Consider the following 26,728-nt stretch of genomic DNA (forward strand, 5'->3'; position numbering starts at 1 on the left):
CACCCAGGCGCCCCTGTCTTTTGTTTTAAAAGATTATTCTGGCTGATGTGTGGAAAATGGATTGTAGGGAAAAAGACTGGAGGCCATTTAGATGCAGTATTTGTGGTATGAACAATATGGTCCAAGTTAAGGGCTTTTTATTTTTCTTATGAGGAGTCTTTAAAATTAATTTCTCTTTTCTAATTTGAGACCTGGGTGCAATGCACCTTAAAGGCACTAGGTAGATCTAAAATACTTTAAAGACATAGAACCTAGGGGCACATGGGTGACTCAGTCAGTTAAGTGTCCTACTCTAGATTTTGGCTTAAGTCATGATCTCACAGCTCATGGGTTCAAGCCCCACATTGGGCTCCGTGCTGACAATGTGGAGCCTGCTCGAGATTCTCTCTCACCTCTATCTCAAGATGAATAAACAAACATTAAACAAACAAACAAAAAAAAAGATGTAGGACCTAATTAAGCCCAGGCTTCTATAATGAAGGTTGATTAACCATGATTTGACCCTGCTTATTTTCAGGTGTGGTTTTGGAACCCACAAGAGAGTATTAATATAATAGAACTAAAGTTACCTTGTTTTATTTTTTTCCAGTTTGGCACTTCATCTTCAATGAAAAACCCCCACCCTCATCCTGCCCCAGGGCTTGGACAGTGATTGAGGTAGGAGGAATGCATTTACTAACAATACCTTGTTTAGCAAACAGAGTAGGTGGGTTGGGGTTGGTACCAGATATGTGAACTATTTTGTTGGCACCTCAAGATCCTTGAGCTCACTTTTGATTTTAAGTCACTAAAATTTATATTGGTCACTAAAAATTAAATTTACTAAAGACTGTTTTCTATTAATGTAGTTAAGTGCCCAAATTGGAAAGTGTTTAGGATACTTGAAGTCAGAGAAGTGAATTTCTGGTATCCAATGTGGCTGAGGAAAATAATAACTGCCATAATTTTGCTGATATACCTACATATATGATAAGAATTGGACATTGAGAAGAAGTAAAAGAGTAGTAAGCAAAGTACCATTCTGTTTGGGGCCACTTCAGGCCCCAGCTCTTTTGAAATACGGGAGACTAAGTGACTTGCTTCAGTGGGCCTTGAAAGCTTTTCTTCAGACTGTGATAGCCTGATGCTCTCTTTGGTCCTTTCCCTTTAGATGGTAGAATTGCCCATGTAGATCCAAGGTGTCAGGAGGGAACAGTCCTCCATGATTCACTCATAACAAGAAAAATGCAAGCTAAATCCATCATGAGATACTATATTGTACATAATCTGATTGATAAAAGTTCAAACATTTGGTAAGAGGATTTAGGGAAATAGACCTCAAGTTTTTGGTGAGAGTGTAAATTGGTACAGCCATTTTGGAAGACAATTTGGCAAGATCTGTAAAGATTTAAAATGTACATAATCTTTAACTCTGCATTTCCACTCCTTGATAATTATTCTGCATCAGTGCAAAATTACTTTATAAAAAGGTGTTTATCACAATATCCTTGTTAAAAGCAAAACGTTGATTGTCTTCAATAAGGGACATCTAAAACACAAAATATTATGCAGCTGTTAAAAAGAATGAGGCAGGGGGCACCAGGGTGACTCAGTTGGTTAAGCATCCAACTCTTGATCTCAGCCCGGGTCTTGATCTCAGGATGGTAAGTTCAAGCCCCAAGTTGGGCTCCTTGTTGTAGAGCCTACTTAAAAGAAAAAAGGGGGCGCCTGGGTGGCTCAGTCGGTTAAGCGTCCGACTTCAGCTCAGGTCATGATCTCGCGGTCCGTGGGTTCAAGCCCCGCGTCGGGCTCTGTGCTGACCGCTCAGAGCCTGGAGCCTGTTTTGGATTCTGTGTCTCCCTCTCTCTCTGACCCTCCCCCATTCATGCTCTGTCTCTCTCTGTCTCAAAAATAAATAAATGTTAAAAAAAAAATTAAAAAAAAAAAAGAATGAGGTAGATGGTTATGGACTGATGTAGAAGAATTTTCAAAATACAGTGTTAAATAAAGCAAGGTACAGAGCAGTATGTCAAATATATTGTCACTTGTGTAAAAAAAAGGAGAATATCTACATATATGTTTATATATGCATAGAATCTCTCTGGAAAGATACACAAAAAACTGGTAACATTGACTGCCTTTGGGAAGAAATCCTGGGAGACAGAAATAAGAGAGAGAGGGTCTTCCTGCTATACACTGTCATGATCTTTTGAATTTTGAACTATATTTATGTGTAATCTGTTTCAAAAATAGCATTTTTCATATGCATGTGGTCTGGAAGTTAGAAAACAGGGAACCCAGGTTAGTCCTGAAAAATGGTGATCACTATTATATGTGAACATAGAAAGAGTGGATAGAGTAGAACAGGGCCTGTGTACTCCGGGAGCAAAGTTTTGTAGCTTCGTAAGTGAAACTGTTCTTTTGGAAGTTGGATTATATATCAGTGAACGGAACAGACAAATATCCTGGTCTTCATGGAGTTTATAGGGATGGAAGTGCCCGGAGAGACAAGCAATACAGGGACTGGCACATGGGGAGTGCCACAGGTAGATTGCGTTATTTAATACATTAGTTAGATAAAGTTCACTGGAAAAATTTGGGCAGAGAACTCTAGGAAATGGGGGAGTTGGCCATGTGGACATCTGAGGGGGTAGCATCCTAGCCAGAGAAAATAGTGATGCAGGGGTCCCAAGGCATGAGCAGGTCTGCCATGTGGAGGAACGGCAAGGACACCAGTGTAGCTGGAGTAGGAGTGAAAAGGAGAGCAGCAGATGAGGTGGCAGAGGTCATGGGGCCAGATCACATAGGACCTTGTTATTGCCAGCATTCAGTGACTTCTTAGGTCTTGTTATGTTGCACTTTTATTTATTGTAGCATTTAACCATCACTTCAACCGTACGAAAGAGGTACAATTATTTTACCAATTCTACAAATGAGAGAATTTTTAGAGAGGATCAGGTGCTTGCTTGAAGATACACAGCTAGTAAGCAGAAAACTAGGATTTAAACCCAAGTCTGTGATTCTAGCCTGGACATTCATCCTTATGCTCTTCTATGTTCGTTAAATGCTAAGCGAGAACCAAGAAAAGGCTTTGAGTCCACCCTTGGGCCACTGCTTAGAAAGAAGAGTAAAGCTGAGGGAACAGAGTCCACAAAAGATGGAGGAGCCCAGCGGGTCAGAGCTGGTTGGATCTTTTTGTGATAAACCTGGAGGCTCTGTGGTGCAGTTTAGCAAGGCAGGCAGAGTTCCCTACCCCAAGCATGTGCCAGGAGGCACAAGTTGAGCTAGGGAAAAAGAAGCAAGGCTTCAAGGCTAAGAGAAGTGTGAAGCCATTTGGAGTGTGATGACCACAGAGTGTATCTGATTTCTGTGAACCAGCCACCTCTTAGCAGGTGATGACATGAGAAAGTGACAGTTGACTTAGTTTCTCACAGAGAGCACTGGTGCTGAATAAACAAGTTTAAATTGTCGGGAGAGGACAAATTTGGTTATCTGGCAGCCTTGCTCAGAGTGAAGAGATGGTCTCATAAAGGAAGCTGACCTGAAGAGTGAGGGGAAAAAAACGGTTGGGTTTGTACCTTAGCAGTGACTGATAGGTTGTTTAAATGTTCAGCTTTCTTTCCACCTTCCATTCTTGGTGTGAACATGCATTTTAAATTAATTAGTAGATCCAAGACAAACCAATAAAGGATCTTTAAAAAAAGATCTGTTACTAGAATATCAGTGTACCTACATACTGTAGTTGTCTGTCTCTGCCATTTCACAGACAATATTTAACAAGTGCCTACTAAGTACTGGGCACTGCTCTAGGTTTGCAGCAGTGGATAGGATACACAAGGCCTCTGCTTGCACAGAATGGGGAGAGGAGAGGCTGAAAGTAAAACAGTGAACAAAATGTAAACGATATCAGGGGTGCCTGGGTGGCTCAGTCGGTGAAGCGTCTGACCCTCGATTTGGGCTCAGGTCATAGGAGCCCTGTGTTGGGCTCTGCACTGACAGCACAGAGTCTGCTTCAGATTCTCTCTCTCCCTCCCTCTCTACCTGTCCCCAGCTCTTGCTTTGTGTCTGTCTGTCTGTCTCTCTCTCTCTCTCTCTCTCACGTATTAAGTCTGTGCAGCAATTTGAGTGTGCTGCCCTGGAGAGTGAATGGGGAGTATTTTCAGTTAGATGGTGAGGGATGCCTTTTGGAAAGCAATGCTCATGTGCTGCTTATGTTCACAAGTGAAAATGTCTTTTTCTTTTAATGTTGCGCAAATCCATTCCCTAAGTGAGATTTCTCAAAATATTGCTTCATTGATATGTCCTTGTTTGGGGAGCAGTGTTTTCTGGTGGGGAGGGAATCCTACAAGTGTTTAGATAAGGACAGTTAAATTCTCCTGAAGTAGTTATCTCAAGGTGATTGGCAAAGACGTGAATTTGAAGTAGGCTCACTGTACACAGTGAATTTTTCCCAACCACATGAAAGATAAAGCTAGTACATCTCTGTGCTTATTATTGTTACTTTTATTATTTTAAATGATGAGGCTGCGGGTTGCAGAAAGGTCTTTTTAATGTCCAGTGGGGCATCCTATGTTAAAATAACCTCAGGTTCCTCTGTTAAACAGGGAAGATCTATCATGTCTTTTCTTTCCCTACCACACAGACAACAAAGAGGGCAGCAATTAGTATCTTTAGACTGTGGTAAAATAACCCTTTGTCCTAAATGGAAAGCAAAGCTGGTCCTATTGAAGAACAACAAAGGGGAAGGCTGAAGGACATGATATGTAATGCAGCTACTTGAATGTCAAATCACAGGGTGCAGATCAAAACAGAGCAGCTGTTGAGGGCTGCCTTGTCACATATTTCTTAGAATTTATGAGAAAAGCCACCAAGGGTCTGCAGTTAACAAAAGCTTTCAGCAAGTAGCAAGTTCGGTTGCCCTGTTGGAAGTTAGGTGCCCTGTTGAGAGGCAGGCTCCACTCTCTAAGTGTGTTTAGCTATGTGGGTTTGAAATGAATGGATAGAGTGGCTGAATTTATTTTCTTCCCATGTGGCAAGTCTGGATGTTAAAGTTGTATCCTTCAGGAGCAGTGTTTCCTAGTACTTTGGAGAGACTGACAGATGCTCACTGTTCCTCAGCATTATGGCCCACATTTCTGTATTATTACCATATCTGCTATTTCTGTTTCAGCTTAGAGGCATATATATGTGAACTGCTTAGGAAGCATCTGATTTGTTCCAGACATTGTGCATTCTAGATTGTATTTTAGAATTGCATTCTAGACTATAACGTAATTCTCCCGTATTCTGGAGAATACATTCCTGTAACATTCATTTCTTTACATTTTTTTTAATGTTGATTTATTTTTGAGACAGAGAGCACAAGTTGGGGAGAGGCAGAGAGAGAGGGAGACACAGAATCTGAAGCAGGCTCCAGGCTCTGAGCTGTCAGTCCAGAGCCCAACACAGGGTTTGAACTCACAAACTGCAAGATCATGGCTGGAGCTGAAGTGGGATGCTCAACTGACTGAGCCACCCAGGTGCCCCTGCTGCCCATTTTATAATGGTTGGTTGGATAGTTTGGATATTAACCCCTTATCAGATGTATGATTGGAAAATATCTTTTCCCATTTAGTAGGCTGCCTTTTTGTTGTGTTACTGGTTTCTTTCACGGTCCAAAAGATTTTTCATTTGATATAATCTCATTTCTTTATTTTAGCTTTTGTTTCCCTTTCCTCAGGAGACTGGTCAAAAAATTATTGCTAAGACCAATGACAGAAAGTTTATTTCCTGTGTTTTTTCCTAGCAGTTTTATGGTTTCAGATCTTACATTCAAGTCTTTAATCCATTTTGAATTTGTTTTCATATATGGTGTAAGATAGTGGTCCATTTTCACTCTTGTGCATGTAGCTATTTAGTTTTCCCAAAACCATTTCCTGAGAAGACTGTCTTTTCCCCATGGTATATTCTTGTCTCCTTTCTCATAGATTAATTGACCTTCTCATTTTTTTTAAATGTTGGTTTATTTTTGAGAGAGAGAAAGACATGAAGGGAGGGAGGGAGGGAGGGGCAGAGAGTGAAGGAGACATAGAATCCGAAGCAGGCTCCAGGCTCTGAACTGTCAGCACAGAGCCCGACACGGGGCTCGAACTCATGAACTATGAGATCATGACCTGAGCTGAAGTTGGATGCTCAACCAATGAAGCCCCAAGTGCATCTTGACCTCCTAAACATGGGTTTACTTGTGGGCTCTCTGTCCTATTTCATTGATCTCTGTGTGTCTTTTTTCTTGCCAGTACCATACTGTTTTGACTGTTATAGCTTTGTAGTATAATTTGAAATCTGGCAGCTTGGTATCTCCTGCTTTGTGCTTCTTTCTCAAGATTGCTTTGGCTCTTTGGGTGATGTACAGCTTTTTCTGTGGACATAGGTTTTTATTTCTTTGGGGTATATAGCTAGAAATGGAATTGCTGCTGGGCCATGTATTGATTCTTTGATTAACTTTTTGAGGAACTGTTTGCCAAAGTGGTTGCACAATTATATATTCCTCCAGCAATGTATGAGGGGGTCCATTTTCTCCAAATTCTTACCAACACTTGATATTGTCTGCCTTTTTAGTTATGTTAGTAGTGGTGAGGAAGTACCTCGTTAGGGTTTTCATTTGCATTTCTCTAATTATTAACACTCTTAAACATCTTTCCATGAATTTTAGCCACTTGTGTATCTTCTGTGGGGAAAAAACCTATTCATATCCTTTGTTTTTTTTTTATTGTGGTGAAAAACACATGTGAGATCTACCCTCTTAATAAATTTTAAGTACACACATATGGTATTAGTGTTGTATAGCAGATCTCTAGAATTTTTTTATGTTATGTGGTTGAAACTTTATACCATTGAATAGCAGCTCCGCATTTCTCCTCCTTCCCGGCTCCTAACAACCACCACTCTATTTTGTTTCTGTGAGTTTGACCACTTTAGATACCTCATGTATGTGGAATCATGCAGTATTTGTCCTGTGACTGGCTTATTTCACTTAACATAATGTCCTCTATGTTTATTCATGTTGTCACATATTGCAGAATTCCCTTCTTCTTAAAAGTTGAAAAATATTCCATGATATGCATTTACCACCTTTTCTTTATCCATTCATCTGTCATTGAACATTTAGGTTGTTTCTACTTGGCTGTTGTGAATAATGCTGCAGTAAACATGAAAGTATAAATATGTCTTTAAGATGGTGATTCCAGTTCTTCTGGATAAATATCCAGAAGTGGGAATGATGGTAGATCATATGGTGTTTCTATTTTTAATTTTTTAAGGAACCTCCATACTGTTTTCCATAGCAACTGCACCATTTTACCTTCCTACCATCAGTGTGCAAAGTTTGCACTTCCAACATCCTTGCTAACAGTGATTATTTTCTAAATAGCCATCCTAACAGGTGTGAAGTGATACCTCATTATGGTTTTGATTTACATTTCCCTTATGGTTAGCGGTGTCGGTCATCTTTTCATATACTTACTGGTCATTTTACATCTTCTTTGGAGAAATGTCTATTCATAGTCCTTTGCTCATTTTTAAAATCAGATAATTTAGGGTTATTTGTTGTTGGGTTTTTTGGGTTTTGTTGTTGTTGTTGTTGTTGTTATTGAGTTGTAGGAGTACTTATTTTGGATATTAACCCCTTTTCAGATACATGGCTTGCAAATATTTTCTCCTGTACCATAGGTTGCCTTTTATCTCTTTTGATTGTTTCCTTTGCCATGCAGAAACTTTCTACTTTGATGTATTTGCTTTTCTTGCCTGTGCTTTTAGTGGCCTATCCAATAAACCATTTCCATTACCAGTGTTATGAAGCTTTCCCTTTACATCTCTTGTAGGAGCTTTACAGTTTTAAATCTTGCTTTAAGTGTTTAATCCATTTTAAAAAATTTTTTTAATGTTTTATTTATTTTTGAGACAGAGAGAGACAGAGCATGAGCAGGGGAGGGGCAGAGAGAGAGGGAGACACAGAGTCCGAAGCAGGCTCCGGGCTCTGAGATTCAGTACAGAGCCTGACACGGATGTCAAACTCACAGACCGTGAGATCATGACCTGAGCTGAAGTCGGACGCTCAACCGACTGAGCCACCCAGGCGCCCCACATCCATTTTGAATTGATTGTTATTATGTATGATGTAAGATGGGGTGCAGTTTCATTCTTTTGCATATGGACATCCAATTTTCCCAGTAGCTTCTGTTGAAGAGACTATCCTTTCCCCATTGTTTGGTTTTGGCACACTTCTTGAATATCATTTGACCATGTAGGTGTGGATTTATTTCTGTGCCCTCTATTCTGTTCTGTTGATTTATATGTCTGTCTTGGGTATCCCAATACCATGCTGTTGTGATTACTGTAGCTTTGTAATGTTTAGAAATCAGGAAGTGTAAGACCTTCAGCTTTGTTCTTTTTCCTCAAGATTGTTTTGGCTTTTGGGGTCATTTGTTGTTCCATTATAAATTTTAGAATTGTTTTTTTAATTTTTAATTTTATTAATTTTTATTTTTTAAAATTACTTTTTATTTTATTTAAAAAAATTTTTTTTAGCTTTTATTTATTTTTGAGAGAGACACAGCATGAATGGGGGGGCGGGCAGAGAGAGAAGACGACACAGAATTGGAAGCAGGCTCTAGGCTCTCAGCTGTCAGCACAGAGCCCCATGTGGGGCTCCAACTCATGAACTGCGAGATCGTTACCTAAGCCGAAGTTGGACTGGCGCCCCTATTATTTTTTTATTTTAGAGAGAGAGCGTGCAAGGAGGGTAGAAGAGCAGAGGAAGACAGATAATTTTTTTAATTTTTTATTTTGAGAGGGAGTGAGCGAGAGCGCAAGTCAGGTAGGGTTAGAGTGAGAGAGAGAGAGAATCCTAGGCAGGCTCTGCACTCTAAGTGGCTGATGTGGGCTCAAACCCACAAACCATGAGATCATGACCTGAGAGAGAGAGAGAGAGAGAGAGAGAGAGAGAGAATCTTAAGCAGGCCTCACCCTCAGCACAAGCCTGACATAGACTTGATCCCACAACCTGAGCAGAAATCAAGAGTCAGACACTCAACCAACTGAGACACCCAGGAACCCCTAGAATTGTTTTTTCTATTTCTGTAAAAAATACCATTGGGACTTTTATAGGGATTGCATTAAATCTGTAGATTGCTTTGGGTAGTATAGACATTTGAACAATACTCAGTCTTCCAATCCATAAGCATTTATTTTCCTTTTATTTGTGTCATCTTTAATTTATTTCAGCAGTGTTTTAGTACACAAGTCTTTTGCCTCCTTGGCTAAACTTCTTCCTAAATAATTCATTATTTTCTATGCCATTGCAAATGGGATTGTTTTCTTAAATTTTTTTTGACTGTTCTTTGTTAAGTATGTAAAAATGCAACTGATTTTTAGATGTTAATTTTTTTAATCCTACAAATTTGCTGAATATTAGTTCTAACTGTGTGTGTGTGTGTGTGTGTGTGAAAGAGAGAGGGAGAGAGGTAACAGGTTTCTACATATATGTCACCTGTAAATAGAGATAATTTTACTTCTTCCTTTCTTATTTGAATGCCTTTTATTTCTCTTTTTTCCATAGTTGTTCTAGCTAGTACTTTCAGTACTATGCTGAATAAAAGTGGTTAGAGTGGGTATCCTTGCTCATTCTTGATCTTAGAGTAAAAGCTTTGTTTTTCACCAACATTGGTATGATGTTAGCTGTGGGATTTTCATCTATGTCCTTTATGATGTTGAGGTAATTTCCTTCTATTCCTAGTTTGCTCATTTTTTAATTGGGTTCTCTTTTACCATTGAGTTGTAACATTTCTTTATATATTCTAAATACAAGTCCTTTATTAGGATTTTCAAATAATTTGTTGCATTACATGGGTTGACTTTTTACTTCCTTGATGGTATCCTTTGAAGAACCAGTGTTTTTACTTTTAGCTTTATGATGCACTTAATTTTTTGAATATGGTATAAGATCAGGGTCCAAATTAATTCTTTTGCATATGGGTAACCATTTGTCCCAGCATCATTTCTTGAAAAGACTGCTCTTTATCTATTGATGGTCTTGGCACGCTTATTAAAAAGCAGCTTACCATAGATGGGTGGGTTTATTTGTGAATTCTCAATACTGTTCCATAGATCTATACATCTATCCTTATGCCTATATACTGCTCAGATTATTTTTGAATGGTCTTTTCATTTTTCCTCACTAGCTGAGTGACCTCAGAAAATTTAGCTTCTTAGCCTCAATTTCTTCATCTATAAATTGGAAATAAATTATCCGTCTCCCCTTAGGATTTTTGTGAGGACTAAACAAAAATATAATAAAGCTCTTTAGTTCAGTGCTTATCACATAATGTTCAGTTGAAAAAATTTTTTTGAAGATTTATTTATTTTTGAGAAAGAGCACAAGCGGGGAGGAGGCAGAGAGAGAGGAAGACAGAAGATCTTAAGCAGGCTCTGCACTGACCGCAGCCAGCCGGATGTGGGGCTCAAACTCATGAACCGTGAGATCATGACCCAAGCCAAACTTGTATGCTCAACTGAGCCACCCAGGAGCCCTTAAAAAAATAAGATCACTTAAGATCATGACCTGAGCTGAAATCGGACCGTCAACCGCCTGAGCCACCCAGGTGTCCCCCCCCCCCCAATTTTTTTCAATGTTTTTTTTATGAGAGAGCTCAAACAGGGGAGGGGCAGAGAGAGGGGGACAGAGGATCTGAAGCATGCTCTGTGCTCATAGCAGTGAGCCCAGTGGGCTCAAAGCACAAACTGTAAGATCATGACCCGAGCCAAACTTGTACCCTCAACTGAGCCACTCAGGAGCCCCTAAAAAATTTTTAATGGAAAAAAATGCTTAAAAAAATTTTTTAAAACATTTATTTACTATTGAGAGACAGAGACAGAGCATGAGCAGGGGAGGGACAGAGAGAGGAGGAGACACAGAATCCAAAGCAGGCTCCAGGCTCTGAGCTGCCAGCACAGAGTCCCATGTGAGGTTCAGCCTCACATACCGTGAGATTGTGACCTGGGCTGAAGTTGGAAGTTCAACTGACTGAGCCACCCAGGCGCCCCTGGAAAAAAGTTTTTAATAGAAATCTGCTTTCCTTTTTTTTTTTTTTTTTTTAAATTTTTTTTTTTTTCAACGTTTATTTATTTTTGGGACAGAGAGAGACAGAGCATGAACGGGGGAGGGGCAGAGAGAGAGGGAGACACAGAATCGGAAACAGGCTCCAGGCTCTGAGCCGTCAGCCCAGAGCCTGACGCGGGGCTCGAACTCACGGACCGCGAGATCGTGACCTGGCTGAAGTCGGACGCTTAACCGACTGCGCCACCCAGGCGCCCCAAAATCTGCTTTCCTTTAATGTTTCCTTTACTTCCAGCTAATCTTCTCTAATTAAGACTGTTCTACTTGTGAATGTAAGAATTGATGTACCTTGAGAAGAGACTGAAATATTCCTCTACCACTACCAGGATTCAACAACTTCTTACCTGAAGAGAATGCCATTTTCTCATATGATCCCCTCCCTCCCTTCTGCCTCCTTTCTGCCACCGTGTATCTCTAGGGCCCTGTATTTAAGGTCCGACACTTTGCTGCTTTCCCACCAACCATAGCACAATAGCACTGGCCTAGTCTTCTCCATCCTTTTCCTGCGTCCACACTGTTAAAACAACATATTGATCATCCTGTTTCTGAACCTATCTTCTGTGATTCCCATGTCTATTTTGTTGTCTACCAGCATTAGGTTTACTTATTGCAACAATTACATCTCAAATTTTAAATCCTGAAATTGTTGGGACACCTGGGTGGCTCATTCAGTTAGGCATCCTACTCCTGACTTTGGCTCAAGTCATGATCATATTGTGAGATTGAGCCGTGTCGGACTCTGTACTGACAGTGCAAAGCCTGTTTGATATTCTCTCTCCCTCTTTCTCTGCCCCCACCTCCCGCCTGCTCATGCATGCATGCACTTTCTCAAAATATACATACATACATAAATTCTGACATTCTCTTTCTTAATCACCCTCCTTACCTTTCACTTATTCACAATGAATTAGGATTAGATTCTGACTTCTAATTCCTCAGCCTCTCCGTTTTCCTTGTCCATGGCCTCTCTTCTAGTGCCGTTAGCCTTTATGTAAGCATTTTTGGACAATGATTCAATGCGACAGTCTGTTTCATTCTAAGATCTTATGGTCACCTGAAAGCAAAAACTGCCCACTATCGACTTTATCTGTTCATCTCCTCAAGATCCTAAGCATTCATTGCTGAGGAAAGCCAAAAGCCTACCCAACTTGTTCCTGATAATCTTTAGTTCTTTGTTGGGTTCTCTCTGATGCTAATATTATACACACACACACACACACACACACACACACACACACAAACACATATACATATTTTAAATGGTCTCCATGCCCATGAGGCTTGAATTCAAGAGTTGCATGTTCTACCCACTGAGTGAGCCAAGCACCCCTCAGACTAATATTATTCTTAGTCTCTCTGTTGGCTATTTGTTTTGTCTGCAAATCAGTGAGGATCTTCCCATCCTAAAATATCTCACTCCTCAACCTCTTAGTCTTGTTTCTTCATCATATCTGTAAAGAATACTGATTTGGTGCCCCAGCCTTTGAGTTTGTATTCATTCCCTAAAAATTAGGCTTTGTGTGTATGGAGGGTTAACATTGCAGCCCCCAGGTTGCTATCTTTAGGAGAGCCTGCCTGCAGAGTTGGCTTCTGGCTGGAGCCTGGGAGCTTGGCTTTTGAAAAGTTGCATGTTTTTCAGATAACACTGTTTTGCCTGCTTGGGGCACTGAATGCTTGCTTTTCTTCTGGGAGTCTGGAATTTTGATAGTTACAGTTTTGATTTTTGTGCCTACATGAGCAACCTCCAGAAAAATACTTTTGGACTCTGAGTCTCAACTGGGCTTCTGTGGGTAGAAAGACTGCACAACATGTATGGGAAGCCTGTGTAGATTCTGCCAGAGTCTATGTGATGTCTTTTTTCCTTGCTAATCCTGTTGTGTATCCATTCTCTAGAATCAACTATAGCCTCTGAGGCCCATACATCCTAGTCAGTCTTTGAATGTGTAGGTGGTTGTGGGACCTGTGACCATGTCCTTCCTTGCCACCCTTAATTATCTTTCTTGACTTCCATAAGAAGCTGCAGTCATATTTGACTCCTTGTTCTCACTTCCCTCATTCTCAATGATTCATTTGGCAGACATTTACTAAATGCCTGTATGTGCCAGGCATTGTACTCAGTATACATTCATGAGTGACACCGTCATGGTGCAGCATATAGTCTAGTGGGAGAAATCAAAAAGCAGATGTTACATGCTGAGGAAAGTATTGTGTCGTAAGAACAATTGGAAGGGGAGATATACTTCAGGAAGAGTGGTCAGTGAGGAAGTCAGTAGGGTGGTCTGTGGAGACAGCAATGATGCAGGATAAGTTCTGTTTGGTAAAGAACAGAAGCAGTACTTTACAGCAGAGAAGAGCATGTGCAAATGTTGAAAAGGCCAGTTGGATTCAAAAGGAGCCTGGTGTGGCTGGAGCACTGTGAGAAATGGGACAGGAGAAAAGGAGGTTGGAGAGTTGTAAGGTACAGATCATTTAGAAATGTGTAGGTCATGTGTATGTATACACACACACACACACACAACAGAGTATTACTCAGCCATAAAAGAATTAAATCTTGTCATTTGTGACTACATGGATGGAACTAGGGGGTATTATGCTAAGTGAACGAAGTCAGAGAAAGACAAACAGCATGCGATTTCACTCATGTCAAATTTAAAGGAACAAAAAAAGAAGAGAAAAAGACACAAACCTCAATACACATTATTAACTATAGAGAACAAATTGATGGTTACCAGAAGGCAGGTGGGTCAGGGAATGGGTTAAATAGGTGATGGGGATTAAGGAGTGCACTTGTCACAATGAGCACTAATACAGAGCTGTTGAATCACTATACTGTACACCTGAAACTAAAATAACCCTGTATGTTAACTATACTGGAGTTACAATTTAAAAAATAAAAAAAAAAATTTGAAAGATTATTCTTAAAGTTATGGAGGAGAATGGATTATAGAAGAGTAAGAAGGGGAGAGCCTAGTTTGGAGATTACCACAGTGATGTAGGTGAAAGATGATGGTGACCTGGGTCCAAGTGATGGGTGAGGGCCCTTTGGCCCTAATCCTGATGCTACTGTTTGACATTTTCAAAGGAATAATGGTTACATTTCGGAAATTTAAATGGTTCTTGGCCCAGTTACTATCAGTGTGATCTGGAGCTAGTTAGTTCATTTACCTGTGCCTCAGTCTCCTCATTTGTAAAAAGGGTATAATGAACTACCTATTGTGATGGTTGTTGTGAGGATTAAATGAGTTAATATCTAAAAAACATTTGGGCACTAGCTTGCACACTCAGGTGATGGGAAACATTAGTTCTATTGTAGGACTCCACAGTCTCCGTAGGTCACAAACTGATCCTCCTCCAGCATACAAACTAACTCTTTATTCTGACGTATCCAGTTCTATTAATGGCACTAGCTAGTGATTCCAAACTGCAATCATATTTGACTTGCTCTCAATTCCCTTATCACACTGCAGGCAGAAAGTTAGTACTTAGTAGCAATCTCTAATTTTATTTTTACTTCCACCTGCACATAAAGTGAAAGTTACAGCTTCTTTTATTCACTCGTCAACAAATATTGAGTACCTATTATGAGAGTCCAGCATTTGGACTAGATTCCTATTCTAATCTTTTGTCCTTCAGATAGAATTCCTGCCATTTGGTCTACACGGGACTATATTTGAAGTTCTTCCACAATCTTGATAAGAAATGAAGGGAAAATTCCTCTACATAATCAAAATGGAGTTTCAAAAGATTCTCAGTGAAACAACTGAAGCCACTAAAAAATATCCAAGTATATTTTACTATCTCACATTTACTGACTTTACCAATTATGAGTGCAAACAAGGATTCAAGGTCATTGATATGAAAAGGTAAATGGTATAAGCTATCCATCCCAAAGTTAACAGTAGCATTAACCATTCCTGCCTGTTCTCTAGCACTGCATCTTTATGCTTAGTGGATAGATAGCATCTATTAATACTGTATACTTATTTAGGTTTTAACTTTGATTATCAAATATTAAATAACTGACTTCTGAAGCTGTTCCTTTTCATGGAAATTTAATTACATTACAACTGGTTTTGAAGCTCATTTTCTCTTCTGGGTCAAGAAGGTCTAAACTCCCCTGATGAGAAGGACTGCTGGAGGATAGAGTGTATACATAGGGAATCACAACACTAAGTTACAGAATCTATACAGGCAGGCACATAAGGATGTATAAAGCATGGATGATACCAAAGAATTTATTGTAAATGTAGTGGCAAATACATTGCAAATAATCATCATTAAAAAGGAACTAGAAAATTACACATGTTTAAAGTATGTGCTTTTTTTCCACCACCTTTAAGTTATGGCTAGTACCAACATTTTAAGTACTGAAATACTTAATGGGATGGTCGATTTTCACATAATTTCATGACTGTATCTTCATCTTAATTTTTAAAGCAGTTGACCATGACTTTCAGTTTCAGTTCTTATTCTCTGTTTTTATCAATTCTGTAATGATCTGTAGTATCTTGTCATCTGAGTAAAACAAACAAACAAAAACCATAAACAAATTTATCACTGGCTAAATTCTCAATGTATACACATGTGACCAACAGGCACACTTGATTAAAAGATTCTTTTAAGTTAGAATGCAATACTAATTTCAACAAGATTCAAACAAGAGATGCCCACATAACAGAATTTGTTGCACTACAAATATTATTAATTATTGTTACCATTATTCCACACCTTACTTTGACAAAAAATAGGCTTAAGGCCCAAAGAGATGATGTGATGTAACTATTTGTCCTTTATTAGGAATTGTTTCTTTAAAAATTCCTTAAAGGGGCGCCTGGGTGACTCAGTCGGTTAAGTGTCTGAGTCTTGATTTCAACTCATGTCATGATCTCACAGTTTGTGGATTTGAGCCCTGCATTGGGCATTGCCCTAATGCAGAGCCTGCCTGGGATTCTTTCTCCCTCACTCTCCTTCTCTCTCAAAATAAATAAATAAACTTAGATCTTATGGTGGTTGTTTTTTTGAAAAGTTTATTTATTTTGAGAGAGAGAAGGAGCGCTGGCTGAGATGTACTGCAGGGGTTACTGGTTGTTCCATGTTCCTCAGAAGATGTAGGGATCTCCACAGCATGGGCAAGGAGGAAGGAAATAGTTTGTTTCCTTTGGACTAAACATGAAACAATTACCTTTAACAGCAAAGTGCTCTTGAAGAGGTGTCAATAGGTAGGTGACAGATCTCTCTACACAACAAAGGTATCAAACACCAATTAATTTGACAAACAGAGCAACAGAGGCCACATTATTTGCTAAGGAGGTTTTGTTAACAGATACTTCTACTTTTAACCAGTTGCTCTGATACTGTGACTTCCTAACAACTTCTTACTACTCTTTTTACATAGGTGTAATTATCAGGGCTGTAATACTGAAATTCTTTATTTTAGACACTTCAAAGGAATGCCCTGAGTTTCAGTGGTTGCAATGGGAAATTCTGATAACTGGGACCATGGCCTGACATTCAAATTCTTGGGGGCTACTATGACATTAAAAAAAAGAAAAGATAACTTGCTGCAAGGTAAACAATGACAGGTCTAGAAAGAAACAGTATTTTTAAGATCCCTAAGAAAAGAGCCCACATCTCTTAACATATCAAAATGTGATCTAACTTTCCATGTCTATTGCAGATTTCTGCTGGAAGGATGTTGTACTTTTTAAATATACACTAGTTCAGCATTTGTGAGAATGGTGGAGAAAAACATGCTGGAAACCTCACAGAAAGTCCCTTATAATCCAAGTTTACAATGCTCAGTTTTACTATCCTTTTTTCTGTGAAATGGCCAGCAGTTTAGAAGTGAAGCTTAAAAGAGGAAGGAGTAAACTAACAATCTTAAGAGGATAATTAGGTTGTGAATAATGAAGCACTATGAGTCTGATAGAATTCACCATAAAATAAATTTTACTAAAACAGCTTTTAATCACATGGACTTGAAGACTTCAGTGTGCTCTAATGTATTGCAATATTTAACAGTATATGGTTTTCTACTTACATTATAATCAAATACTTACTTTCAAGGGACATCTTAGGATTTTCAAGCTTTTTTCTTAAAACGGAATCAATAAGAACTCTAAGCTGCTTGAAAATGACAGCTATTTTTACAGGGGCCTGTTGAGAGAAGACAGATTGGACAAAGTTAATCCCCTGGAGTGTGAATGTGTTTCAGTAAATGAAGGTAAGGCTGTATACCTTATGATCTGCTTTAGCACATCATGACTTTATACTGAATGGTTAAGTGTACAATTTAATGATTTCTAATATATTTAAAGAGTTAGGCAGCCTTTAGCACAATCCAATTACAGATGACCTCTACCACCCTGTCCTCTTGCAATTATGCAAAATTATGCAAACTCCAATAAAATTTTAAAAATCCACCTCAGTAGTACTGCAAGTACTACAAGAAAATTTTAATGTTATGAGATCAGTTGTAGCATGTACCTGAAAATAGATCCAGCCATCAACAGAAAGAAGACGTTCCCGGTGTTGAACTTCTATATCACCACCAAAAAGTAAAACTGGAAAAGGGGTTATTAGGGTAGTTTCCCTCAAATATACTCGGGTATACCTTACCTGCACAGGAATAAAGAGAAAAAAAAAAAACTTCACAGCCTAAAAATGTAAGAAGTTCATTTATGTTCCATGTAAGCATTTTTCTATTATTTACTATTATAAAATTTATATCATAAATTTCGTAAAGCTACCTTTACATTCTGTTGTGTGCATAACTTGCCAATTTTATAATAATCACATTCACCATTGGTGCATTTATACTATCGAAAGGCATTTTAAAACATGAATTGTAAGGGTGAATTATATTTCTTGAACATAAATGAAACTATGAACAATTTTATAATGCCAATGCTGTTAATGACCTCAAAATAATGAGCTCAAAAATAATATTGTTTTAAAGTGTCTAGTTTCTAGACCAGTGTTTAGCTATGGCCTTTAGTAATTTCTCATGCTCTACATGTAAATTTTGGGAGCCACTCCTTGAAATTATGAATCCTTGTTATTTTAGCAAGCTATGACTTACAAGACTGTTTTAACTGTAATCTATAAATATTTGCTGCTAACTTATCTTGGGTTACATTGTGACTCAAACTGTTGCTATAGCATATATTGTTCTATATTATCCCATATGGTTATTTGGAATGCACATAAAACAGGTCTTTGTTCCCTTTTGAGAGAGCACCTTTTGGTGAAATCTTAGGGAATGGATACATTATTAAACAATATCTATTTGCTATAATTGTCTTATTTCAAGTAAGAAAGATAATGGTCAGAGTAGAAGTTTTAATATTTTTCTTTCATTAAGTGAAAGAAATAGGGCTTTTTTGATGAAAAACTGTATTTTTGTACATATTTGAAATTAATATGTATAAACTCAGTTTGATAACCAAAAAAATAACTTGTTGGGGCATCCTAACTTGTTATGACTGACTTCTAGAATACCCTGAATCGTGGCATTAAGAATGAGCATTTTACCTTCTCTTGGTATAAGAGCCATCCATAAGTTTGCAAATCTCGATTTACTGAGGAGGGATGTACTTGAGCTTTGCCTTGGGCTGTCTCCACAATACAAGCCAATTTTTCTGTAACATCAACTGATTTTGTATAGATGATCTTTCCCACGTTGTCATATAGTCCAGCAGCCAATACAGCTTTAAGAAGGGCAATTTCTTGGAAGGACAGTGTGTGTGAGGCTCTGTTTCCTTCCCAGTCATTAGATGCTGTGGATGATGAAAATCCTGCTGCCTTAACCAACTTTATTAACTCCTGCTTTACATCCTAGATTGGTTTATGTTGAAAAAAGATAAGATCAGAATTGAGTAAAAAAGAAAAAGTGACAAATACTCCTTTAGTATATATTGCTGTTTCCTATCAAAATTGATAGGATACCGAATTATTATTTAATTCCCTACAGCCCAAATCAAATGAGGGAGGAAAAAAAATTGTACTGGTAAATCAAGGTTGAAGAGTTATGTATTTCCACTACTCCCAGACTTTAGATGTCATAAAACATAATGTCTAAAATAGGAGAGCAATAAAAATGTGTCTGAGCACATTTGCGTTCAATATATTTACTTTAGTGGTAACTCTGCACAATTTTACTCAATGAGGATGATCACACAGAACAAATAATGAAGAAGAATTGGAGAGGAATCTTGATCCTGGATTGCAAATCCTTTGTTCATTTGCCTCTGGCAGTCTCACCTTAATTCTAACAATGGCAATTTCATTTAACCTTTATCTAGGTTTAGTAACCAAGTGCCCATTAGCTTAAATCCTATAGGAAGGATAAGCATTTGTCAAAGTAAACTGACTATAAGCAATTAAAAGGTGACATTTGCATTTAGGATTTCCTTTGGGTTTCTGATTTGGGGCTTAAGAGACTTTGATTCCAGGTGAGAAAAAGACAAACAGCTGCCTTAACACCATAGGGTAGGTGAAGAGATGGAAAACCATGCAGCCCAGGGAAGGTGAAGAAAAGGCTCACAGAAGGAAGGAGCTGAGAGGCAACTTGGGAGGTTGGAAGGAAGTGGAGTGGAGTGGAGACATAGGAGTGTTAGCTCTCCACATCTTGAATCCCAGTGAGCCCAGAGGCAGCTGTTCTTCAGTTTATCCCTTTATCCTTTTGTGAAGGACAAAATTCATTCCACTCAGAGATGTCCCTGCTCTTATTCCACCCATTATTTTGAAGCACAGAAAATAATGGGTTAAGTTATAGGAGAATAAAATATTCAACCCTTTAAAATATGAGAATAGAGGAATTCTGTGAGATACATTATTTTCTGAATTCTTTTATAGTGTGTCTGTAGTAAAACCTGTAGTCGCTTAAATGGTATAATGAACACCATTTCCTAAGCACCATGAAAATTAAGTGTTTGAGGAGGAGCCCTGCTTTTTGCAGTCACTTGTCTTTATATTTTAACTACATGTCTATACTCTGTCTTCCAAGAAATAATTCTGGTCCTCAACAATAGTCAAAGCCTGAGTGATGGGCACAGCTGTCAGGTTTCCCATCCCAAGAGCAGCTTTATACACCTGGTCACAGTCAATCACAGGGTATGATGCCTTTCAGTAACTATCAACCTACACTGCCACTAAGTAGCTGGCTAATATTTAGGAAAATAAAAGAGAATCTCATGAGAAGGAATCAGGGCTCTTAGGAAAAAAGATTCCAAGCCTTGGAGCATTTTATGATTATTACATTATAATTGTTAAACACTATTTTAAATCACTGTGTAATACATAAAAGTTACCTGATGGAAGAAACAACGAAACAAAAAATTATAGATTAATGCAGTAAATTAAATCCATACTATATGTCAAGCACTATTGTAGGCATTTTCCTGAAATAAGCCTATCAGTCAACCAAAAAACCCTGAATTACAAAGCTGTATTACAACTTACTTCTAGGGTTAACAGTGATGTTCTATTAAGAAAATTCCTCCGACAATACGCAATTTCAGAACGATAGCCTCCTTCTTGCCGGGACTTCTTCCATCTAGATAAATAAAATGACCAAAGTTCAACATGTTTTCTTTTCAAACTGTCTCTTTCAGAGGTACTAACCAAAGTAAGCTTTAATTAAAGCACAATCAGGGGCGCCTGGGTGGCGCAGTCGGTTAGGCGTCCGACTTCAGCCAGGTCACGATCTCACAGTCCGTGAGTTCGAGCCCCGCGTCAGGCTCTGGGCTGATGGCTCAGAGCCTGGAGCCTGTTTCCAAATCTGTGTCTCCCTCTCTCTCTGCCCCTCCCCCGTTCATGCTCTGTCTCTCTCTGTCCCAAAGATAAATAAATGTTGAAAAAAAAAATTAAAAAAAAAATTTAAATAAAAAAAAAGCACAATCATTTAAAAAGAGGAGGGGTCTTGATTGTTGTAGGAGCTACTAATTGAATATAAGAATTTGGCAATACTGTTATTTTTTATGTATAATAGTAAATTATTAACTTCAAATATGAGGTAATACAGATACAATAATACAAAGTACATTGTTCTTATTTAGGAAGGATTATAAAAATATACCTTGACAGATGAAGTAACTAAAAATAAGTGTAAATCTTAGATGTATCTTTTTAATGAAAGTCAAAGATAAATTTTTTAAAGTAAATAGCCTCAGGTCATCGATTTACTGACAACACCCTGATTATTTCTTTACCCTAGGTATGCATTGTAGATCGTCAGGTGGTCTGAATCAGCCATAGCCAAAGCTGATTTTGCAAGATCTGCCTCATCTTTTCGACCAATTGGTGTAGTAAAAGGAGACTTCTCTGTCATCACCGCAGCTAGTGTTGCCTATCCATAAATAACCAAAAAAATTTATCATTAAGGAGGTATACACGAAAGACTGATTTGTAAAAGTAAGCAAATCATAAAATAATCCCACTTTCAAGTTGCATGTTTCTTTAGTACCCTTATGGTGTTCTACAGTAGCTACCATTCAATTTTAATTCATTACTTTGGACTTCATTTTATGTAATTTAAAAAATATATCACTTTTATACCATATTTATAAAGGGGTCACATCACCAGAATCGGAGATAAAAACCTGTATGTGTGTATAGTGATTCATAGTGTGTCACACAGTTATATCTGGACTTTTGGCCTACTATATTTCTATGCCTGCAAGGCTCTTTAAATACTTCAAAAATAATTTGGAGTGTATAATGACCCATTTCTTACTGTTGCAGCTTTTCAAGTTAATTATCATGACAGAGGTTATTTTTTGGACTCAACACAATTCTGGTGAGTATTTCTAATAGTAGAGAAACAGACTAGAGTACGTTACACTGTCTTCATTCTGTTTTTAAACAGCATTGATTTGTAGTCCCAGAAAAGGCCACAGCCTGATGAAACTGTAAAGTTGAAATGGAATAGCAGGCATATGAGCTCAGAGATTCAGAAAGAGGCACAAAGTTGGTTAATTCTGAGATAATTAGGTAAAACTGAACTGGTAATTGCTGGCTCAGAGAGATAATCCAGAAACAGAGAAGGAGAAAGTTTTTGATTCTACTTAAAAAAATCTGTGGGATTCAAAGCTCCTTAAGAATCATCTACTATGTACTCAAATATTTCAAGTGCGATTTTTGGTAGCAAAAGCCAAACCCATTTACAAAATAGTACCTCCAGCATACTTAAGTACATGGATTAATACCTATGATCTTAAAAATAAATATTAAATATTCAAAAATTCTCATAAAGCATTCAGACCTCCTGGTTTTAATGCTAGTACTGACATTCTATTAATTAAAAAAAAAAAAATCAAAGTTAAAAATTGCTTCCAAACTTAGTAATTCCCCAGCCAAAATGATAAAGTGAAGAAGCAAGATCATCATTTGTTTTACCACTGGGTCAAGGCAGCCAAATATGGCACCAAAAATAAGCATCTTGCCAATCTTGACATTCACAGGCAGGGCTGCAAGGTGCTGGCCCAATGGAGTCAGTGTAGGCTCATTTAGTTCACATGCTCCAATCTTTCGGAGTAAATTCATTGCATTGCTGATCACTTGAAGCTGAGGAGGATCTAAAGCTTTGGCAAGGAAATCTTCAGGAGAACCAAGACTGCATTTCTGCAAATTAAAGAAGCGATCAGTCAGTATGTTGTTAGAAAGAACTGACCAAAGAGATGGTCACATTGGAACTAACTTTAGGTAAAATTTTGAGCAAAGAGGATAAATGTCTGAGGAAGGCTATCCTGTTATAATCCCAAGTGTGTGAGAAACTGTGTATGTGTTAAGGGCTGGCATGAGGACAAGATCTTCTAATCTGTATTTTAGTTTCTTCATTCCTGATTTTTGTGAAGTCAAAATCTTAAGAACTGAAGGATATTATAGATCTTTCAGACTAGGAAGCCCTTGGTCAACATCAGGGTTTCTCAGTCTCCACACTGTTGTTATTTGGGGCCATATAATTCTTTAAATGACTGTGCTGTGCACTATAGAATGTTTAGCAGTTCCCTGGTTTCTACCTACTAGATGCCCATATAGCATGGCCTCCCTCTCCTCCCAGTTCTGCCAACCAAAAATGTCAGAAAACATTGCCGCTTATCCCCTGGTGAGCAATACTGCCCCCAGTTGACAACTAATGGTCTAGGTACTGAGACTGTATTTTAGTCTACAAAATATGAGTGTCTCTGGTAGAATTAAAGCACACTGGGTTTGTTTACTTATAAAGAAAATGGGGGAGGGGTATTTACTAAAAAGTAAATAAGATACTTGGAAATCTAGGGGAGGGGAAGTTTACATCTTTTTTTTTTTTTTAGAAAGGGGCAAAGAATGAAAACGTTAACACCTGAGTTCCTTTAGAATTACCATAATATGAAGACATAACTCCTCCAGAGGCACACGCAAAATTTCAGGGACAGAATAGTCCATAAAACCTTCAAATCTGAAAAATAATATTAAACACTTTACATATTATCAGAAATGCCACACTATAATCGTTTGTTTTTCAATTTCCAGTGCTATGTTGTACCTTTCTCTTGTGTACATTCGGAAGCAGAAGCCATCTCTGACCCTCCCAGCTCTGCCCTGGCGCTGCAGAGCACTTGCTTTACTGACAAATGTCTCAACCAAAGAACTCATCTGACTGCTTTCATGGTACCTAAAGGAAAGTTTTAGGAGAGAATATTTAGATCAAGGACTTAAAATCTGAAAAAGCTGGAAATATGTGACTCTTAAAATTACACTGAAGACAGCTTAAAATAGTCTATCATAATTGTGGACCAATATTTTCCAAATCATGTTTCATATTTAAATAATTTAGCAAACACTGCAAACTAAATCTCATACTATCAAAAACTCTGGCACAAGGAAAAAACTTGTTTAACTTGCCCTTTTCCAAATTAATCTGACCACTGCCTCTAGGTAGTCATATGCACTGCCAAATATTGCTGAATTTTCCTAATACAGGGACAGTGTATATATGGATTACAATAGACTACTAAGATGGTCTTCTCTGTTTTTGCAATATAAACATTAAAATGTTTAAAAAGCAGTAATCTGAATCTGAAGATTCAGGTAAGGTTATCTGTTAAGTGCCAGTTATTATAACAGGTACGTTCAATTATGAAAAATATTCATGCTCCCCATTTACAAATGAGGGAACTGATGATTATATTTAATGGTATTATTACTTGGTAAAGATTACAGATCTGAGATTTAAATCCAACTTTGATTCCAAAACTCACACTGTTATAACCTCACAAATAATTATTGTTTCTGTAAAGCTGTTTTGCAAACAAATTTACAAAAAATTATGTTCTGAAAATTTTCTTGGAGAGCAGTTTTCTGCAAGAAGCAGAACACTGGCATTACTTACAGGAAAGCACATGGCATGACACTCTTGGGTATTGGAAAGTTTCCCATAGTTTCTCTGAGGCTTTGGGTAGAATTAGGACATTGGGATTTTCCCTATATGATTCTGAGATTTCTCCTAAGAATTCGACAGCCCCAAACCCTTTTCAAACTTACTTATTTTCTTTTGTTCTTCCAGTGTCAATTACAAATACAACATCTGGAATAGTGATACCTGTCTCTGCAATATTTGTTGCTAAAACAATCTGAAAATAAAGAAAAAGCCAAAACATTAGGTAACAACTTCCAGCAATGTGCCATTATTTAAACTTTAGTTTGAGGTGATGCATTTTAAAAAGTGAATCTCAACATTAGTTATAAAAATCCATCACCTACTTGCTGTTACTGTGTAATTTTAACTTGTTATTAATTAGTTTCATCACTTCAGCTTGCCAATTAAAGTTACAGATTTTTATTCCAACAAAAATACCATTCCCCTAATTCTAGTCAGTCATCTTAAAAATGATGTTAAGTAGCTGGGAAATTGGGTCAGAGAATAGAGACAGCTATGCACAATCACTCCAAATTATTGGAGAAAAAATAGTACATCAGTGAGAAGTGGGTTGCTGCCTTGGCTTATTATCCCTGTGACCACATCCCATGTTAGATCCAATTCTAGTTTTAAAATTCTTTTTATTATTTATTTATTTTTGAGAGATTGAGCAAGCAGGGAAGGAGCAGAAAAAGAGGGAGAGAGAGAATCCTAAGCAGTTCCTGCACTGTCAGGTGGAGCCTGACACAGGGCTTGAACTCACAAACGGCGAGATCATGACCTGAGCAGAAAACCAAGAGTAGGACACTTAACCAAATGAGCCACCCAGTTGCCCCTCTCGTTCTAAAATTGTTAATGGTGATGACTGAATGGTGCACTTTTTGCATTTTCCCTTCTGTATTCTTGGAGAAAGCATTTTGGGAATTCCGCATCAAATATTCAATGTATATTGCTCTATATCAACTCTGTATTTTGATAGTGAATGCTTGTTTCTCTTATTCATTTGACCTAGGAAATAATACTGGGTTCTCAGACTTAGATGGGACCTAGGTGCTCATTCTACCTCAGTAGCATCTAATATTTTTTTTTTTTTTTTTTTTAAAGAGGTTGAACTCTTTTCTTTAAACCAAATCTTTGAGGGAAGCTAAAATGTTACAGATCAGAACAGCCTCAGAACCCAGGCTCCTGCACTGCAGTCCAGGCTTTCTGGGAGCTCTAGTATTCCCTACAGTTCTTATATGGTACCCTTTATCCCCTTCTAAATCTGAGAAACTGTCTACCAAGTATCTCTTCATTCAGAATCCTCAACAGAGGAGACAATGAAAATACTGAGACTATTTCCTAACCTAATGGTCTATGCATTAAAAAAATAATCCAGGATGAATACATGTAGAACAACAATGAATCTGTACAGGGTTCAAATAGCTCCTGACATCCAACATCTTTCATGAAAAGGATGGGAAAAGTAGTGATTTTTCTTCCCACAAGCGAAAGTGATGCCATGTTTTTCAACTGTCATTCCCCTAAAAGTCTTGTCCCTTTAATAATGTATACTATAAATTTTCAAATACTTAAGTATTGGGTTCACTTTCTCATTATGTTAAGCTGGTGAGCATCTGGAGTCTGCCATGAACTGTGAGACACTTAATTACATTTTCATGAAATATTCAACAGATCACACATAAATTTGCTGTACTGAATTTTACCTTCCTGACTCCAGGAGGAGGAAGTGTGAATGCTGCAGCTTGGTCTTGAGTTGAAAGAATAGAATGCAGAGCTATCACTTTATATCTGAAAGTTAAAATCATAGTTCTTAGCAAGAGTTTCTCTTTAGAAGACACTGCAAAGAATAACAAAATTTATTTGCAAATAGAAAGCAATTTAAAAAATTTTTTATTATGAAAAAATTTAAACACCTAAGTTCTGAGAATGGTACAATGAAACCACATACATTCATCAAAGAGAAAATAATATGAATTTATATGGAATATAAGGTTTAAAGAATTTTCAAAATATGCTTGGATACTGCAGTGATAACCATGATAGCAGTAATAAACTGTATCAAAACAGATACAGTAAACAGCTGAATACCTATATCTGAATGATAAGTTGCACTCTGTAGGGGTTTTGCACTATCCAGTGGGTTGGGGAGGTGAGTCACTATCTTATTCTGAACCACAGGATTCCCTCTGTTTAAT

At 37.9% G+C, this 26,728-nt stretch overlaps 1 protein-coding gene across 2 annotated transcripts in view; it reads right to left on the minus strand.

Moving 5' to 3' along the window:
- Window positions 1–15,350: 15,350 nt before the first annotated feature.
- DHX29 (DExH-box helicase 29) overlaps window positions 15,351–26,728 on the minus strand; it is a 45,848-nt gene continuing 34,470 nt past the window's right edge. For both annotated transcript variants that reach the window (XM_047086563.1, XM_047086570.1), the window contains 11 exons: window positions 26,237–26,321; window positions 24,656–24,744; window positions 23,658–23,786; window positions 23,495–23,570; window positions 22,529–22,753; window positions 21,343–21,479; window positions 20,594–20,687; window positions 18,665–18,967; window positions 17,618–17,749; window positions 17,191–17,287; window positions 15,351–15,646 (listed from right to left, as the gene is read on the minus strand). In XM_047086563.1, coding sequence (XP_046942519.1) covers window positions 15,591–15,646; window positions 17,191–17,287; window positions 17,618–17,749; window positions 18,665–18,967; window positions 20,594–20,687; window positions 21,343–21,479; window positions 22,529–22,753; window positions 23,495–23,570; window positions 23,658–23,786; window positions 24,656–24,744; window positions 26,237–26,321 — 1,423 coding nt within the window. In that variant the 3' untranslated portion in view covers window positions 15,351–15,590. The remainder of the gene's footprint in view (window positions 15,647–17,190; window positions 17,288–17,617; window positions 17,750–18,664; window positions 18,968–20,593; window positions 20,688–21,342; window positions 21,480–22,528; window positions 22,754–23,494; window positions 23,571–23,657; window positions 23,787–24,655; window positions 24,745–26,236; window positions 26,322–26,728) is intronic.

The sequence above is a fragment of the Lynx rufus genome, unplaced genomic scaffold (genome assembly GCF_022079265.1).
Source record: "Lynx rufus isolate CCGP_SWC_20201006 ecotype Redwood Valley unplaced genomic scaffold, mLynRuf1.p SCAF_1, whole genome shotgun sequence".
Classification (NCBI taxonomy): Eukaryota; Metazoa; Chordata; class Mammalia; order Carnivora; family Felidae; genus Lynx; species Lynx rufus.